At 38.0% G+C, this 13,349-nt stretch overlaps 1 protein-coding gene across 2 annotated transcripts in view; it reads left to right on the top strand.

The window, feature by feature from the left end:
- The window catches only part of LOC121390668 (DNA-directed RNA polymerase, mitochondrial-like), a 61,866-nt gene that overhangs the window by 27,871 nt on the left and 20,646 nt on the right, over nt 1–13,349 (top strand). For both annotated transcript variants that reach the window (XM_041522541.1, XM_041522542.1), the window contains exons 13-20: nt 109–150; nt 1,542–1,618; nt 3,135–3,201; nt 5,047–5,182; nt 8,660–8,793; nt 10,853–10,953; nt 11,648–11,768; nt 13,138–13,222. In XM_041522541.1, coding sequence (XP_041378475.1) covers nt 109–150; nt 1,542–1,618; nt 3,135–3,201; nt 5,047–5,182; nt 8,660–8,793; nt 10,853–10,953; nt 11,648–11,768; nt 13,138–13,222 — 763 coding nt within the window. The remainder of the gene's footprint in view (nt 1–108; nt 151–1,541; nt 1,619–3,134; nt 3,202–5,046; nt 5,183–8,659; nt 8,794–10,852; nt 10,954–11,647; nt 11,769–13,137; nt 13,223–13,349) is intronic.

Genomic DNA, 13,349 nt, shown 5'->3' with positions numbered 1-13,349 from the left:
CATTATACAGTACATACTGTACCATTGAGTAATGTGCTTATGTTTCATGATTGATTTTCTCATTGCATATGAATATTAAATTATTTCTAAGTAATGTTTTCATTCCAGGATGTAGCTGAAAGGCCTTGGTCTGCTCACATAGTGAAAGTGGTATGTATCACATCACAGTGTGTGTGTGTACATGTCTGTGTGTTTGTGTGCATGTGTGTTTTCTGCAACCATTTTTATATGTATTACGGTATGGCATTGTCCGTACGTCCATCCGTCCATAATTTGTGTTTGATTAATTCATATAATATCATCAGGCTTGACTGCCAGCTTATAAAATCTAATAGCCCTCAGTAAAAATTGGTAGCCCCAGAACTTTATGTTTCTTTAAAAAGAGAGAAGAAAGCAAAATAATTTATTTTATTTAAACATTGGTTTAGGGTGGTGGTTTTTAAAGGGACATTCCTGAGTTTGCTACAATTTTTAAGATGTTATCGACTAACAGAGACTTTTTTAACGATTGTAATTACATATCAAATATATTTTCCTGCATAAAATATTAGTGGCTGTATATTATACGTGTTTCTGATCGTTCTGATATTTGTACTAGTTTAAATTAAATTTTATTTCCTAAAATATATTTTTTTGTACGTACGAAGTTATTTGAAGACAAAATCCAGTTTGGGATTCTTACAAATATTAAGACGACAAGAAACACATTGAATATACAGACACTGATATTCTAAACAACAAAATGTTTTTAATATGTAAGTTTGATCGTAGAAATATTTTATTAGTCCGAAACATCTTACAATGCAGCAAACTCGGTAATGTCCCTTTAAAGTCATGAGCAATATACTGTGAAATCTACACCTATGAAAACTATATTACAGCCCTTAATGACTGGGTTGAGACAACTGGTAGTCCAAGTAAGAGAGTGAGAAATCAGCTACCACTAAGGTCGAGCCCTGTATCATCAAACTTTGCAGGCACATACAACTCGGGATGGAAGTGTGTCACATACCATAACTAGGTCACCACGACCTACATTTCACACATTACTGCACATTAAGGGAAATCCTTGTCCAGGCCATATCTTCTGTTATCAGTTCATATATATGTAGGATCATAAAACCTTGCATGCAAGTAGTTGGTGGTATGTGGTGTACTATAAGTTATAACTAGGTCACTGTGACCTACTTTTGACAAGCATATCATGTACATGTACTTCACCGGTACTCTTGTTAAATAATTTTTGAGAAAATACTGAAAAACGAAACAAAGCAATACAAATTTTATTGTTTAACCATATGAATTTGAAACTAGATATTTAATTAATAGTTTTACATGACTCATTTTTGTTGTTTGAAGTTAGAATACCAAGAAACATAACAAGAAATTTTACAGGCTGGTACATAAGGTATTAATTATAAACCACATTATGTGCATTTAAAACATATCTTCAGTATATATAAACTTGAATGAATACTGTACATAATCTCTGTCGGTTTTTGCCTATTGATTAATTGTATTTATATTTATTTTAATTTCAGCTGGGCAAAAAGTTGTATGATATAATCTTAAACGATGTCAAGATTGACTCCAACATGTTGAAGAAGAAAGAGAAACGGTAAGTAGTATTAAAACTGTTTATTGTCCAACATGTTGAAGAAGAAAGAGAAACGGTAAGTAGTATTAAAACTGTTTATTGTCCAACATGTTGAAGAAGAAAGAGAAACGGTAAGTAGTATTAAAACTGTTCATTGTCCAACATGTTGAAGAAGAAAGAGAAACGGTAAGTAGTATTAAAACTGTTCATTGTCCAACATGTTGAAGAAGAAAGAGAAACGGTAAGTAGTATTAAAACTGTTTATTGTCTCAGGTTTATGTAACAGACCCCACCCCATAAATAAATAAATAGGCGGGACGTAGCCCAGTAGTAAGGCATTCGCTTGATGCGTGGTCGGTCTAGGATTGATCCCCGTCGGTGGGCCCATTGGTCTATTTCTCCTTCTTGATGAAACCACAACTGGTATATCAAAAGACGTGGTATGTGTTATCCTGTTTGTGGGATGGTGCATATAAAAGTTCACTTGCTGCTAATCAAAAAGAGTAGCCCATAAAGTGGTGACAACAGGTTTCCTCTCTCAATATCTGTGTGGTCCTTAACCATATGTCCGACGCCATATAACTAAATAAAATGTGTTGAGTGCGTCGTTAAATAAAACATTTCCTTCCTTCTTCCACCCCATAAAAAATGAAAAAGAAAAAGGTCCAAGTCCAGAACCAAAAATCTCTTGGTTCATATAATGTAATATACATTGATTACTACATGTATGTACAGGCACTAAATAATTTGCTAAAAAGTCAGGGTAAAATATAAACACATTATTCTAATACATTTAACCTAACCTCACACATTTGTGCATTATTCCCACCCCAATCTGGTTTTTCATTATTATTTTATTTTTTACGTTTTATTTATATATATATTTGTTTATAATTTAAGATACATCTCCCATCCCAATCTGTTGACTGGACTGAACATATATCCCAATTTCCCAGCAAATGATTATGAACTGCCATTTACTTTCTTTGTTCTTGTTTACATCCATTATTTCTTTTCTTTCGCCTTTGATGTCTCGGTCTTGACTCTGACACTGGATGATTTAAAGGCACAGAGCCTAGTTTCAGCCCATGAAAATGCACACTAAGTTTAGTTAATCTACAAACCTGTAACACATTTGGATAAAGTGACAATTGAATGAAACATGAGTCTGTCACTGTGAAATGGTGAAATACTCTCTAAAAATAGACTAAAACTCGACTCTATAACTGTTACTTCTCATACGCATGTGCATTTTTAAAAATATGATAAATGTCTTTTGGGATAATAAAATCACCAGTATGACCAAACACACTCTGAATGTGCGGAAATGGATAATCTAAACAATAAAATCTAAGTAGAGTATGATTTCAGTTATCAAAAACTGCTATAATAGTCAAAACTATGCCTTAGTATTTAAAAACTAGGGTATATCCCTTTAACAAGTTGTTTGACTAAAGACTCAGTTACTGAATGTATTTGTTAAACAACTATTACTGTCATTTAAAATTGTCCTAACGAATCTGTCGCTGTGTTGCAGGAGAATGGTACCTGCATTTTACACCATCTATCGCAACTACGGACACCGTGTGTATCAAGAAATCAAGGTAATTATTATTAGATTTATTTGTTTGTTTAAAAATGTTCTGTCCATTTCCTCGTATACATGTACAAACAATGTATGTGTGGAAGTTAGACTGTTTGAAAACCATCATCATCATGAAAATACATACCCCTTCAGTGTTTCTGCCAGAAATAAATGTTTTGGTATGGTGCTATGTAATGGAATTCAACCTCGGTCAACAGTGGGTATGGGGAGCCTCCCCAAGAAAGAAAATGGGTTAAATTTAGGTTTAGTGTTAAACAAATCATACAGTGATGATAAGAGCAATTAATTTTGTCAAAAAGTTAACTGAAAAAAATTAAATCTGCAAAAACATTCGGATATGGCGCCATACCAATTTTACCCTCTGGCAGAAACCCTGCCCTTGAGGACAAAATATGTAATATATCTTAGGAAAATATACACACCAAAATCATATTAATATTGTGACACATGAAATATTTGACACTTTTTTATCGTTAAACATCAATTGATTCAGAGATTGACTCTTTTTATTCATTCATTCTCTTCATTCATTTGTTCATTCATGTAATAAAAAATGTGTTCGTTCATTCTTTCATTCTTTCATTCATTCATTCATTTGTTCTTTCATTCGTCAGTGGGCCAGGGGCGAGACGTAGCCCAGTGGTAACGTGCTCACTTGATGCGCGGTTGGTTTGGGATCGATCTCCGTCGGTGGGCCCATTGGGCTATTTCTCGCTCCAGCCAGTGCACTTGCTGCTAATCGAAAAGAGTAGCCCATGAAATGGTGACAGCGGGTTTCCTCTTTCAATATCTATGTGGTCCTTAACCATATGTTCGACGACATATAACCATAAATAAAATGTGTTGAGTGCGTCGTTAAAGGGACATACCCTAGTTTTTTAACACTAAGGCATATTTTTGACTATTATAGCTGTTTTTGACAACTGAAATCATAATTTACTTAGATTTCTTGTTTAGATTATCCATTTCCGTACATTCAAAGTGTTTTTGGTCATCCTGGTGTTTTTAATATCACAAAATCCATTTCTCATATTTTTAAAAACGCACGTTCGTCTGAGAAGTAACAGTTAGTGAGTCGTGTTTTAGTCTATATTTAGAGGGTATTTCACCATTTCAAAGTCACAGACTCATGTTTCACTCAATTGTAACTTTATCCAAATGCGTTACAGGTTTGTAGATTAACTAAACTTAGTGTTAGTTTTCATGCGTTGAAACTAGGCTCTGTCCCATTAAATAAACCATTTCCTTCCTTCCTTCCTTCCTTCCTTCCTTCCTTCCTTCCTTCCTTCATTCATTCATTCATTCACATTCATTCATTCATTCATTGTATCCATTCATTCTTCACCAGTGACAAATACTTATCAGAAAGAAAGAAAATCTTTGTTTAATTATTTGGTCACTTAACAGGTTGCAACATGTGTTTGTATTTTTTGCCTTTCCTCTAGCTTCTGTTAGAAGAAATCATTCATCTCTTGACAATTTGACATCCATTAGCCGATGATTAAGAAATCAATGTGCTTTAGTGGTGTCGTTAAACAAAACAAACTTTTTACTCTTCTCAGACAGATGTTTGTTATTCTTCACTGACCTCGGTGGCACAGTAGTTAAGCCATCGGACTACATGCTAGTGGGTACAGGGTTCACAGCCCAGCAGCGGCTCCAACCAATGGGTAGATGTAAAGCCACTACACCCTCTTCTCTCTCACTAACCAATAATAACTAACCCACTGTCCTGGACAGACAGCCCAGATAGCTGAGGTGTGTGCCTAGGCCAGCGTGCTTGAACCTTAATTGGATATAAGCACGAACACGAACTTAAAATGAAATGTTATTCTTCTTACAGCCTCATCCAGTGATAGTGAAGTTGTTTCGCATCGCTGACGTCGCCGAGTTGACCTTTGACACGACCGACCTGCCCATGATCGTGCCTCCTGTTCCGTGGATCTCGAAGAACCACGGAGGGTTTCTTCTCGGGTCAGGTACGGTAGCACTAATGTGCCAGTCAAACATGCTTCCATAGGGTTAGGGTTAGGGTTAGGGTTAGGGTTTCTTCTCGGGTCAGGTACGGTAGCACTAATGTGCCAGTCAAACATGCTTCCATAGGGTTAGGGTTAGGGTTAGGGTTTCTTCTCGGGTCAGGTACGGTAGCACTAATGTGCCAGTCAAACATGCTTCCATAGGGTTAGGGTTAGGGTTTGGGTTTCTTCTCGGGTCAGGTACGGTAGCACTAATGTGCCAGTCAAACATGCTTCCATAGGGTTAGGGTTAGGGTTTCTTCTCGGGTCAGGTACGGTAGCACTAATGTGCCAGTCAAACATGCTTCCATAGGGTTAGGGTTAGGGTTAGGGTTTCTTCTCGGGTCAGGTACGGTAGCACTAATGTGCCAGTCAAACATGCTTCCATAGGGTTAGGGTTAGGGTTTCTTCTCGGGTCAGGTACGGTAGCACTAATGTGCCAGTCAAACATGCTTCCATAGGGTTAGGGTTAGGGTTTCTTCTCGGGTCAGGTACGGTAGCACTAACGTGCCAGTCAAACATGCTTCCATAGGGTTAGGGTTAGGGTTAGGGTTTCTTCTCGGGTCAGGTACGGTAGCACTAATGTGCCAGTCAAACATGCTTCCATAGGGTTAGGGTTAGGGTTAGGGTTTCTTCTCGGGTCAGGTACGGTAGCACTAATGTGCCAGTCAAACATGCTTCCATAGGGTTAGGGTTAGGGTTTCTTCTCGGGTCAGGTACGGTAGCACTAATGTGCCAGTCAAACATGCTTCCATAGGGTTAGGGTTAGGGTTTCTTCTCGGGTCAGGTACGGTAGCACTAATGTGCCAGTCAAACATGCTTCCATAGGGTTAGGGTTTCTTCTCGGGTCAGGTACGGTAGCACTAATGTGCCAGTCAAACATGCTTCCATAGGGTTAGGGTTAGGGTTAGGGTTAGGGTTTCTTCTCGGGTCAGGTACGGTAGCACTAATGTGCCAGTCAAACATGCTTCCATAGGGTTAGGGTTAGGGTTTCTTCTCGGGTCAGGTACGGTAGCACTAAGGGTTAGGGTTAGGGTTTCTTCTCGGGTCAGGTACGGTAGCACTAATGTGCCAGTCAAACATGCTTCCATAGGGTTAGGGTTAGGGTTTCTTCTCGGGTCAGGTACGGTAGCACTAATGTGCCAGTCAAACATGCTTCCATAGGGTTAGGGTTAGGGTTAGGGTTTCTTCTCGGGTCAGGTACGGTAGCACTAATGTGCCAGTCAAACATGCTTCCATAGGGTTAGGGTTAGGGTTTCTTCTCGGGTCAGGTACGGTAGCACTAATGTGCCAGTCAAACATGCTTCCATAGGGTTAGGGTTAGGGTTTGGGTTTCTTCTCGGGTCAGGTACGGTAGCACTAATGTGCCAGTCAAACATGCTTCCATAGGGTTAGGGTTAGGGTTAGGGTTTCTTCTCGGGTCAGGTACGGTAGCACTAATGTGCCAGTCAAACATGCTTCCATAGGGTTAGGGTTAGGGTTTCTTCTCGGGTCAGGTACGGTAGCACTAATGTGCCAGTCAAACATGCTTCCATAGGGTTAGGGTTAGGGTTTGGGTTTCTTCTCGGGTCAGGTACGGTAGCACTAATGTGCCAGTCAAACATGCTTCCATAGGGTTAGGGTTAGGGTTTCTTCTCGGGTCAGGTACGGTAGCACTAATGTGCCAGTCAAACATGCTTCCATAGGGTTAGGGTTAGGGTTAGGGTTTCTTCTCGGGTCAGGTACGGTAGCACTAATGTGCCAGTCAAACATGCTTCCATAGGGTTAGGGTTAGGGTTTCTTCTCGGGTCAGGTACGGTAGCACTAATGTGCCAGTCAAACATGCTTCCATAGGGTTAGGGTTAGGGTTAGGGTTTCTTCTCGGGTCAGGTACGGTAGCACTAATGTGCCAGTCAAACATGCTTCCATAGGGTTAGGGTTAGGGTTTGGGTTTCTTCTCGGGTCAGGTACGGTAGCACTAATGTGCCAGTCAAACATGCTTCCATAGGGTTAGGGTTAGGGTTAGGGTTTCTTCTCGGGTCAGGTACGCTAGCAGTAATGACATTAATATAGCTACTTGTGCCAGTCGAACATGCTTCCATAAAGACCTTTCGAAAGTCTGCATTTTCTTAAAGTTTAAATCTTACCTTTTCATATCATCATTGATTAAAGAGACATACCCTAGTTTCAACCCGTGAAAATTAACACTACGTTTACTTAATCTAGAAACCTGTAACACATTTGGGTAAAGTTACAACTGAGTGAAACATGAGTCTGTGACTTTGAAAAGGTGAAATACCCACTAAAAACTGGACTCCATAACTGTTACTTCTCAGACGCACGTGCATTTTTAAAAATATAAGAAATACATTTTGTGATATTAAAAACACCAGGGTGACCAAAAACACTTCGGATGTATGGAAATTGATAATCTAAACAATAAAATCTAAGTACATGTAAAGTATGATTTAAGTGATCAAAAACGGTTAAAAGAATCAAAAATATGCGTTCGTGTTTAAAAACTAGGGTATGTTCCTTTAATGAGACTTGAGAGCCAAAGTTTGTAGTCATTTGACAATGTAACTCTTTCCATCCCATTCTCGAATGAAGCAGGGGATAGGAATTCTCCTCGGATCAGCTGTTTTCCTATCATGGAATATTGCATTTCCTCTCATTTTAATCATCCTTTCCTCCAAAATGTGTCAGATTTTAACCTAGGATTTCAAGAATTTCTGGAACCCCTCTAGATTTCCTCTTTTTTTTACAGTTGATTCTGTGAACACTAGAACACACATGTAGTGGAATAACAATCAAACACGTTCAGTGCATTTAAAACTGATTTTCGTTTTTATTTGTTATCACAATATCGAAATAAAAACAAAAAATGGTCTATAATTTATGAAAAACGTTATTGAAGATGTAACATGCACACGGGTTCGCTTTCTTGCTGTTTGTAATATATTTCTTTTAAAACATATTGGAAATTATTATTTAATGAAATTTAAAAAAATTTCAAAGGATATATTCGCCAACAATAAATGTTGATATGGATTTTGAAGAATATGATTGTTGGGATTACTCTTCATCTAGTGAAAGTGAAAATACACTTACATGTACATGAATGTTGATAACCAAGTTTCAGCATCAAATAAAATATTTATGTCAACAAGAAATAATATCCCCCCATCCCCCTGATGCCCCCAAAAATCTGAAAATCGGGAATTCCGTTTCAGTTGTTGAATTCTGTGATTCCGTCCCATTTGTTTTTGTGTTCCTTAAAATCATTCCCTCTAAGTAACCCATATGGCAGCAGCAGGTTTCCTCTCTTTCTTTTTATCGAGAAAATGTCGGAATGAAATTATAGTCACCAAATAGCCGTAGTTTAAAATGTAGCAATGCGGAGGTGTCGTTACACAAAAATTTCTTTCCTTTCTTGATTAGGGAGACATTTGTTTTTTTCAGCCCAGTTGATTCGTCTTCCACTGCAGGCTCAAAGCCAGACGGACCAGCTGGACAGGACCCCTCCATCTCAGATCTACTCCGTTCTAGATTCACTGAACACTCTCGGAGCATGTGCCTGGGTCATCAATAAACCGGTAAGAGCCCTGGTTTGATGTATGATATATACATGTACATTACTTACACACCCGTTGTACATGTGTTAACAATTTTAAGACATACGACTGGCTGCTCCTAGGTGATGACCAGGTCATCAATATCATACGTCAAATGAAGAAAAAAGAATAAAAAAGAAAACGGAGCGGGACATAGCCCAGTGGTACAGCGCTCACTTGATGTGCGGTCGATGTGAGATCGATCCCCATTGGTGGCCCCATTGCGCTATTTCTTGTTCCAGCCAGTGCACTATAACTGGTATATCAAAGGCCATGATATGTACTACCCTGTCTGTGGGATGGTACATATAAAAGATCCCTTGCTGCTAATCGAAAAGAGTAGCCCATGAAGTGGTGATAGCAGGTGTCCTCTCTCCATATCTGTATGGTCCTTAACCATATGTCTGATGCCATATAACCGTAAATAAAATGTGTTGAGTGCGTTGTTGAATAAAACATTTCTTTCTTTCTTTCCAATGAAAACACAGCACAATCAAAATAGATTACACTATGACGTATAGTTAACCTGACAATCATTTGTCTGTGATGCATAAGTGCAAGGGCTGTAAATAACTTCTAGTCGAAAAAGATGTTAAAATTTGCTTAAAACCTGGTTTTTGAGGATATGTAAGAAATATAATAATACATTCGTGTCCGTTAGATACCACTTATCTCACAACTCGTTGTTTAAAAACGTATCAAAACTCTTTCGCTTGTTAAATACATTTTAAAATAAATGATATCTAATGGTCACTCTTGTATTATTGTCTATGTATCATGGGATTGATTTTCCTCAGTGGACTGCTGTTTGTTATTTGCAAGATGGCAGCTTCAAGATATAATAGTTATTGATTTCATATTTACCCCACCCTACCCCCCCCCACCCCCCACACACACTTAGTGATAGAGTCCTGGTTTGATGTGTGATACATGTATGTCATGTGATAGATTTTCCTTGGTGGACTCACTTTGTTATTCTCAAGATGGCATCTTCAACAGTGATAGATTTTCCTTGGTGGACTCACTTTGTTATTCTCAAGATGGCAGCTTCAACAGTGATAGATTTTCCTCGGTGGACTCACTTTGTTATTCTCAAGATGGCAGCTTCAACAGTGATAGATTTTCCTCGGTGGACTCACTTTGTTATTCTCAAGATGGCAGCTTCAACAGTGATAGATTTTCCTTGGTGGACTCACTTTGTTATTCTCAAGATGGCAGCTTCAACAGTGATAGATTTTCCTTGGTGGACTCACTTTGTTATTCTCAAGATGGCAGCTTCAACAGTGATCGATTTTCCTTGGTGGACTCACTTTGTTATTCTCAAGATGGCAGCTTCAACAGTGATCGATTTTCCTTGGTGGACTCACTTTGTTATTCTCAAGATGGCAGCTTCAACAGTGATCGATTTTCCTTGGTGGACTCACTTTGTTATTCTCAAGATGGCAGCTTCAACAGTGATAGATTTTCCTTGGTGGACTCACTTTGTTATTCTCAAGATGGCAGCTTCAACAGTGATAGATTTTCCTTGGTGGACTCACTTTGTTATTCTCAAGATGGCAGCTTCAACAGTGATCGATTTTCCTTGGTGGACTCACTTTGTTATTCTCAAGATGGCAGCTTCAACAGTGATCGATTTTCCTTGGTGGACTCACTTTGTTATTCTCAAGATGGCAGCTTCAACAGTGATCGATTTTCCTTGGTGGACTCACTTTGTTATTCTCAAGATGGCAGCTTCAACAGTGATAGATTTTCCTTGGTGGACTCACTTTGTTATTCTCAAGATGGCAGCTTCAACAGTGATAGATTTTCCTCGGTGGACTCACTTTGTTATTCTCAAGATGGCAGCTTCAACAGTGATAGATTTACTCACTTTGTTACTCTCAAGATGGCAGCTTCAACAGTGATAGATTTTCCTTGGTGGACTCACTTTGTTATTCTCAAGATGGCAGCTTCAACAGTGATAGATTTTCCTTGGTGGACTCACTTTGTTATTCTCAAGATGGCATCTTCAACAGTGATCGATTTTGTATTTTCTTTTCAGATGTTGGACCTGATCATTGACGTCTTCAATAACAAAGGAATGAAAGAGCTTGATATTCCGCCACCTGTATCAGAGTGCCCTCCCATGCCGAAGATATCTCAGTGAGTTCTGTGAGGATCAAGCAAATCTACAGAAAATAGACATAGCTTTATTGTAATATGGTAGACTAGATAAAAAGGAGCATGTGTAGCAACAGTGGGTTTTTTTGATGGGTTTTTTATTTTTTAAATTTAGTTATGGTTGTGTGGGTTTTTTTGGGAGGGTTAAGTATTTTAAACTGGATGGATTACAAATAGTATGTTAGAGGTGTAATGTTTTCGGTTATCACTGAATAAACGAAGATATGTTTGGGAATATTTGTACCAACATTTAGAGATAAAAATCTCAAAGTTTTTGCAGAATCCCGAATTTTAATACATTCCCAATTCCTTGTTGTTTAATGGATATAGATGTTTCTTAATACTCATTCACTCACTCCCTTACTCACTCACTCGCTCACTCTGATTCACTTATAATGGTGGGAGCAGGTTTCCTCTCTATGAACCAAATGTTAAAATAACATTTGTTTTGTTTAACAACACCACTAGAGCACATTGATTTACTAATCATTGGCTGTTGGAGGTCAAACATTTGGTAGTTTTGACATATAGTCTAAAAAAGGAAACCCACTACATTTTTTTCATTAGTGCACCAGACAGGATAGCACATACCACGACCTTTGATATACAAGTCATGGTGCACTGGCTGGAATGAGAAATAGCCCATCTTTGATAAGAGACATTTTACTGGTTTCAGAAACATGACCACTCAAGAGAAGTCGAAAGTTTTCCGAGAGCGCTTGCGACTGCGACAACAAAAGTCCGAGATGTACAGTCTGTGGTGTCAAGAGCTGTATCGTCTGTCCATCGCAAACAAGGTCAGTATGATGAAAAACCAACCCCAAATTGCAGCCAGAAAACGCTTTGCCAGGGGTCGAATTGTGTTTTTTTACCACTATCCCAAAGGAATAGTGAATTTCAAAAAACACTATTCCATCTAAAAATGTACTATCCCTTCAATTATTAATGTACCACTAGATTTCCTGACTGCTACGTCGCCCTGTACAACATTGCGTAACGAAGAATTGTTTATATATCAGTCTATGCATTACTGCATACTAGCTGGAATTACAAACGAACTCACTCGATCAAAAAGACATTTATTTTGTACCGGTAAGTGCATGAGAAAGGTCTTAGTAGCGTGATGATTTGTTCTGCAGAAAAATGTAGCTGAAGAAAAAGCGTAAGCGGAATAGTCGCAGGCGATTTTCGGTATTCCGTGCTTTATTTTCACTTTTATGACGGAATATTGGAAGAATTGTTTTACTATTCTGTTTCGAAATATACTGTTTGCGGAATAGCGTAAAATTCGACCGCTGTTTGCTAATTTTTGTTAAATATTTTATTTGTTCCTGATATGGCCATTTAGTGTACCATGAAGCACATAAACCAGTCTAGCGGATGTTTTTCTGCCCAGTCCAGGTGTAACTGCTAACAAAAAATACATCAATCAACAACATTAAATATATTTGCATCTTACGATTAAATATATACTGATGTCTCAAAAAAACCTTTACATACATAAAATTTTAATAATTTGATAAATATTATTGCTAATCGAAAAGAATGCATTTAGAAACCACCTTTCAAACACTTTGCATGTATCACAAAATGTATTGTCACATTTAGATGTTGAACATCATGCTACTTTCATATCCCACCATATACCGTTTGTTGGTTTTCTATAATACAATTGTACGGCTTGTAAAGTTTCTTTTGGATGTCATTATAGTTCCATAATTTTATTTATTTAATTATTTTTTGGCCGTTTTGTGTCCTGTAGTTTACAAGTTAATTATAACTTTAGAAAATTTGGAGTTATGTCCCTTGTACTAAAATGCTGATATATTGAAGTAATTTAGACAAATGTAAGCAGTATGTAATACCGGCCTTGGTGGTGTCGTGGATAAGCCATCGGACTACAGGCTGGTAGGTACAGGGTTCACAGCCCAGTATCAGCTCCAACCCAGAGCAAGTTCTTATGGGCTAAATGTGTGCTTGAATCTTAATTGGATATAAGCACAAAACAAAAGTTGAAACTAAATGAAAGTATGTAATATGCTGTGATTAGAACTTGGATCATTTTAGCCATGTATCCTTTATGACCGTCACATTTTGAGATCTTACTTGTTAAACATCCATTCATTCAAATTAAAAAAAAAAAATATCTTTATTTTGTATTTTCAGTTTCGTGATGAAATTTTCTGGTTTCCACACAACCTTGATTTCCGAGGAAGGACGTATCCCTACCCGCCACACTTTAATCATCTTGGTAATGTCATTGTTCAGTTTTAACTCCAGTCATGAAAACCTCTGTAACTAACACATTTTAACAGCGTTGTTACTGTGTTCACAGTGAAATCAGAAGAGAGTGTTCTTTTTTAACATTGAAATAGACA

The sequence above is a fragment of the Gigantopelta aegis genome, chromosome 15, assembly GCF_016097555.1.
Source record: "Gigantopelta aegis isolate Gae_Host chromosome 15, Gae_host_genome, whole genome shotgun sequence".
NCBI lineage: Eukaryota > Metazoa > Mollusca > Gastropoda > Neomphalida > Peltospiridae > Gigantopelta > Gigantopelta aegis.
The sequence above is the reverse complement of the archived record's forward strand: the minus strand, read 5'-3'. Positions and strand labels throughout refer to the sequence as shown.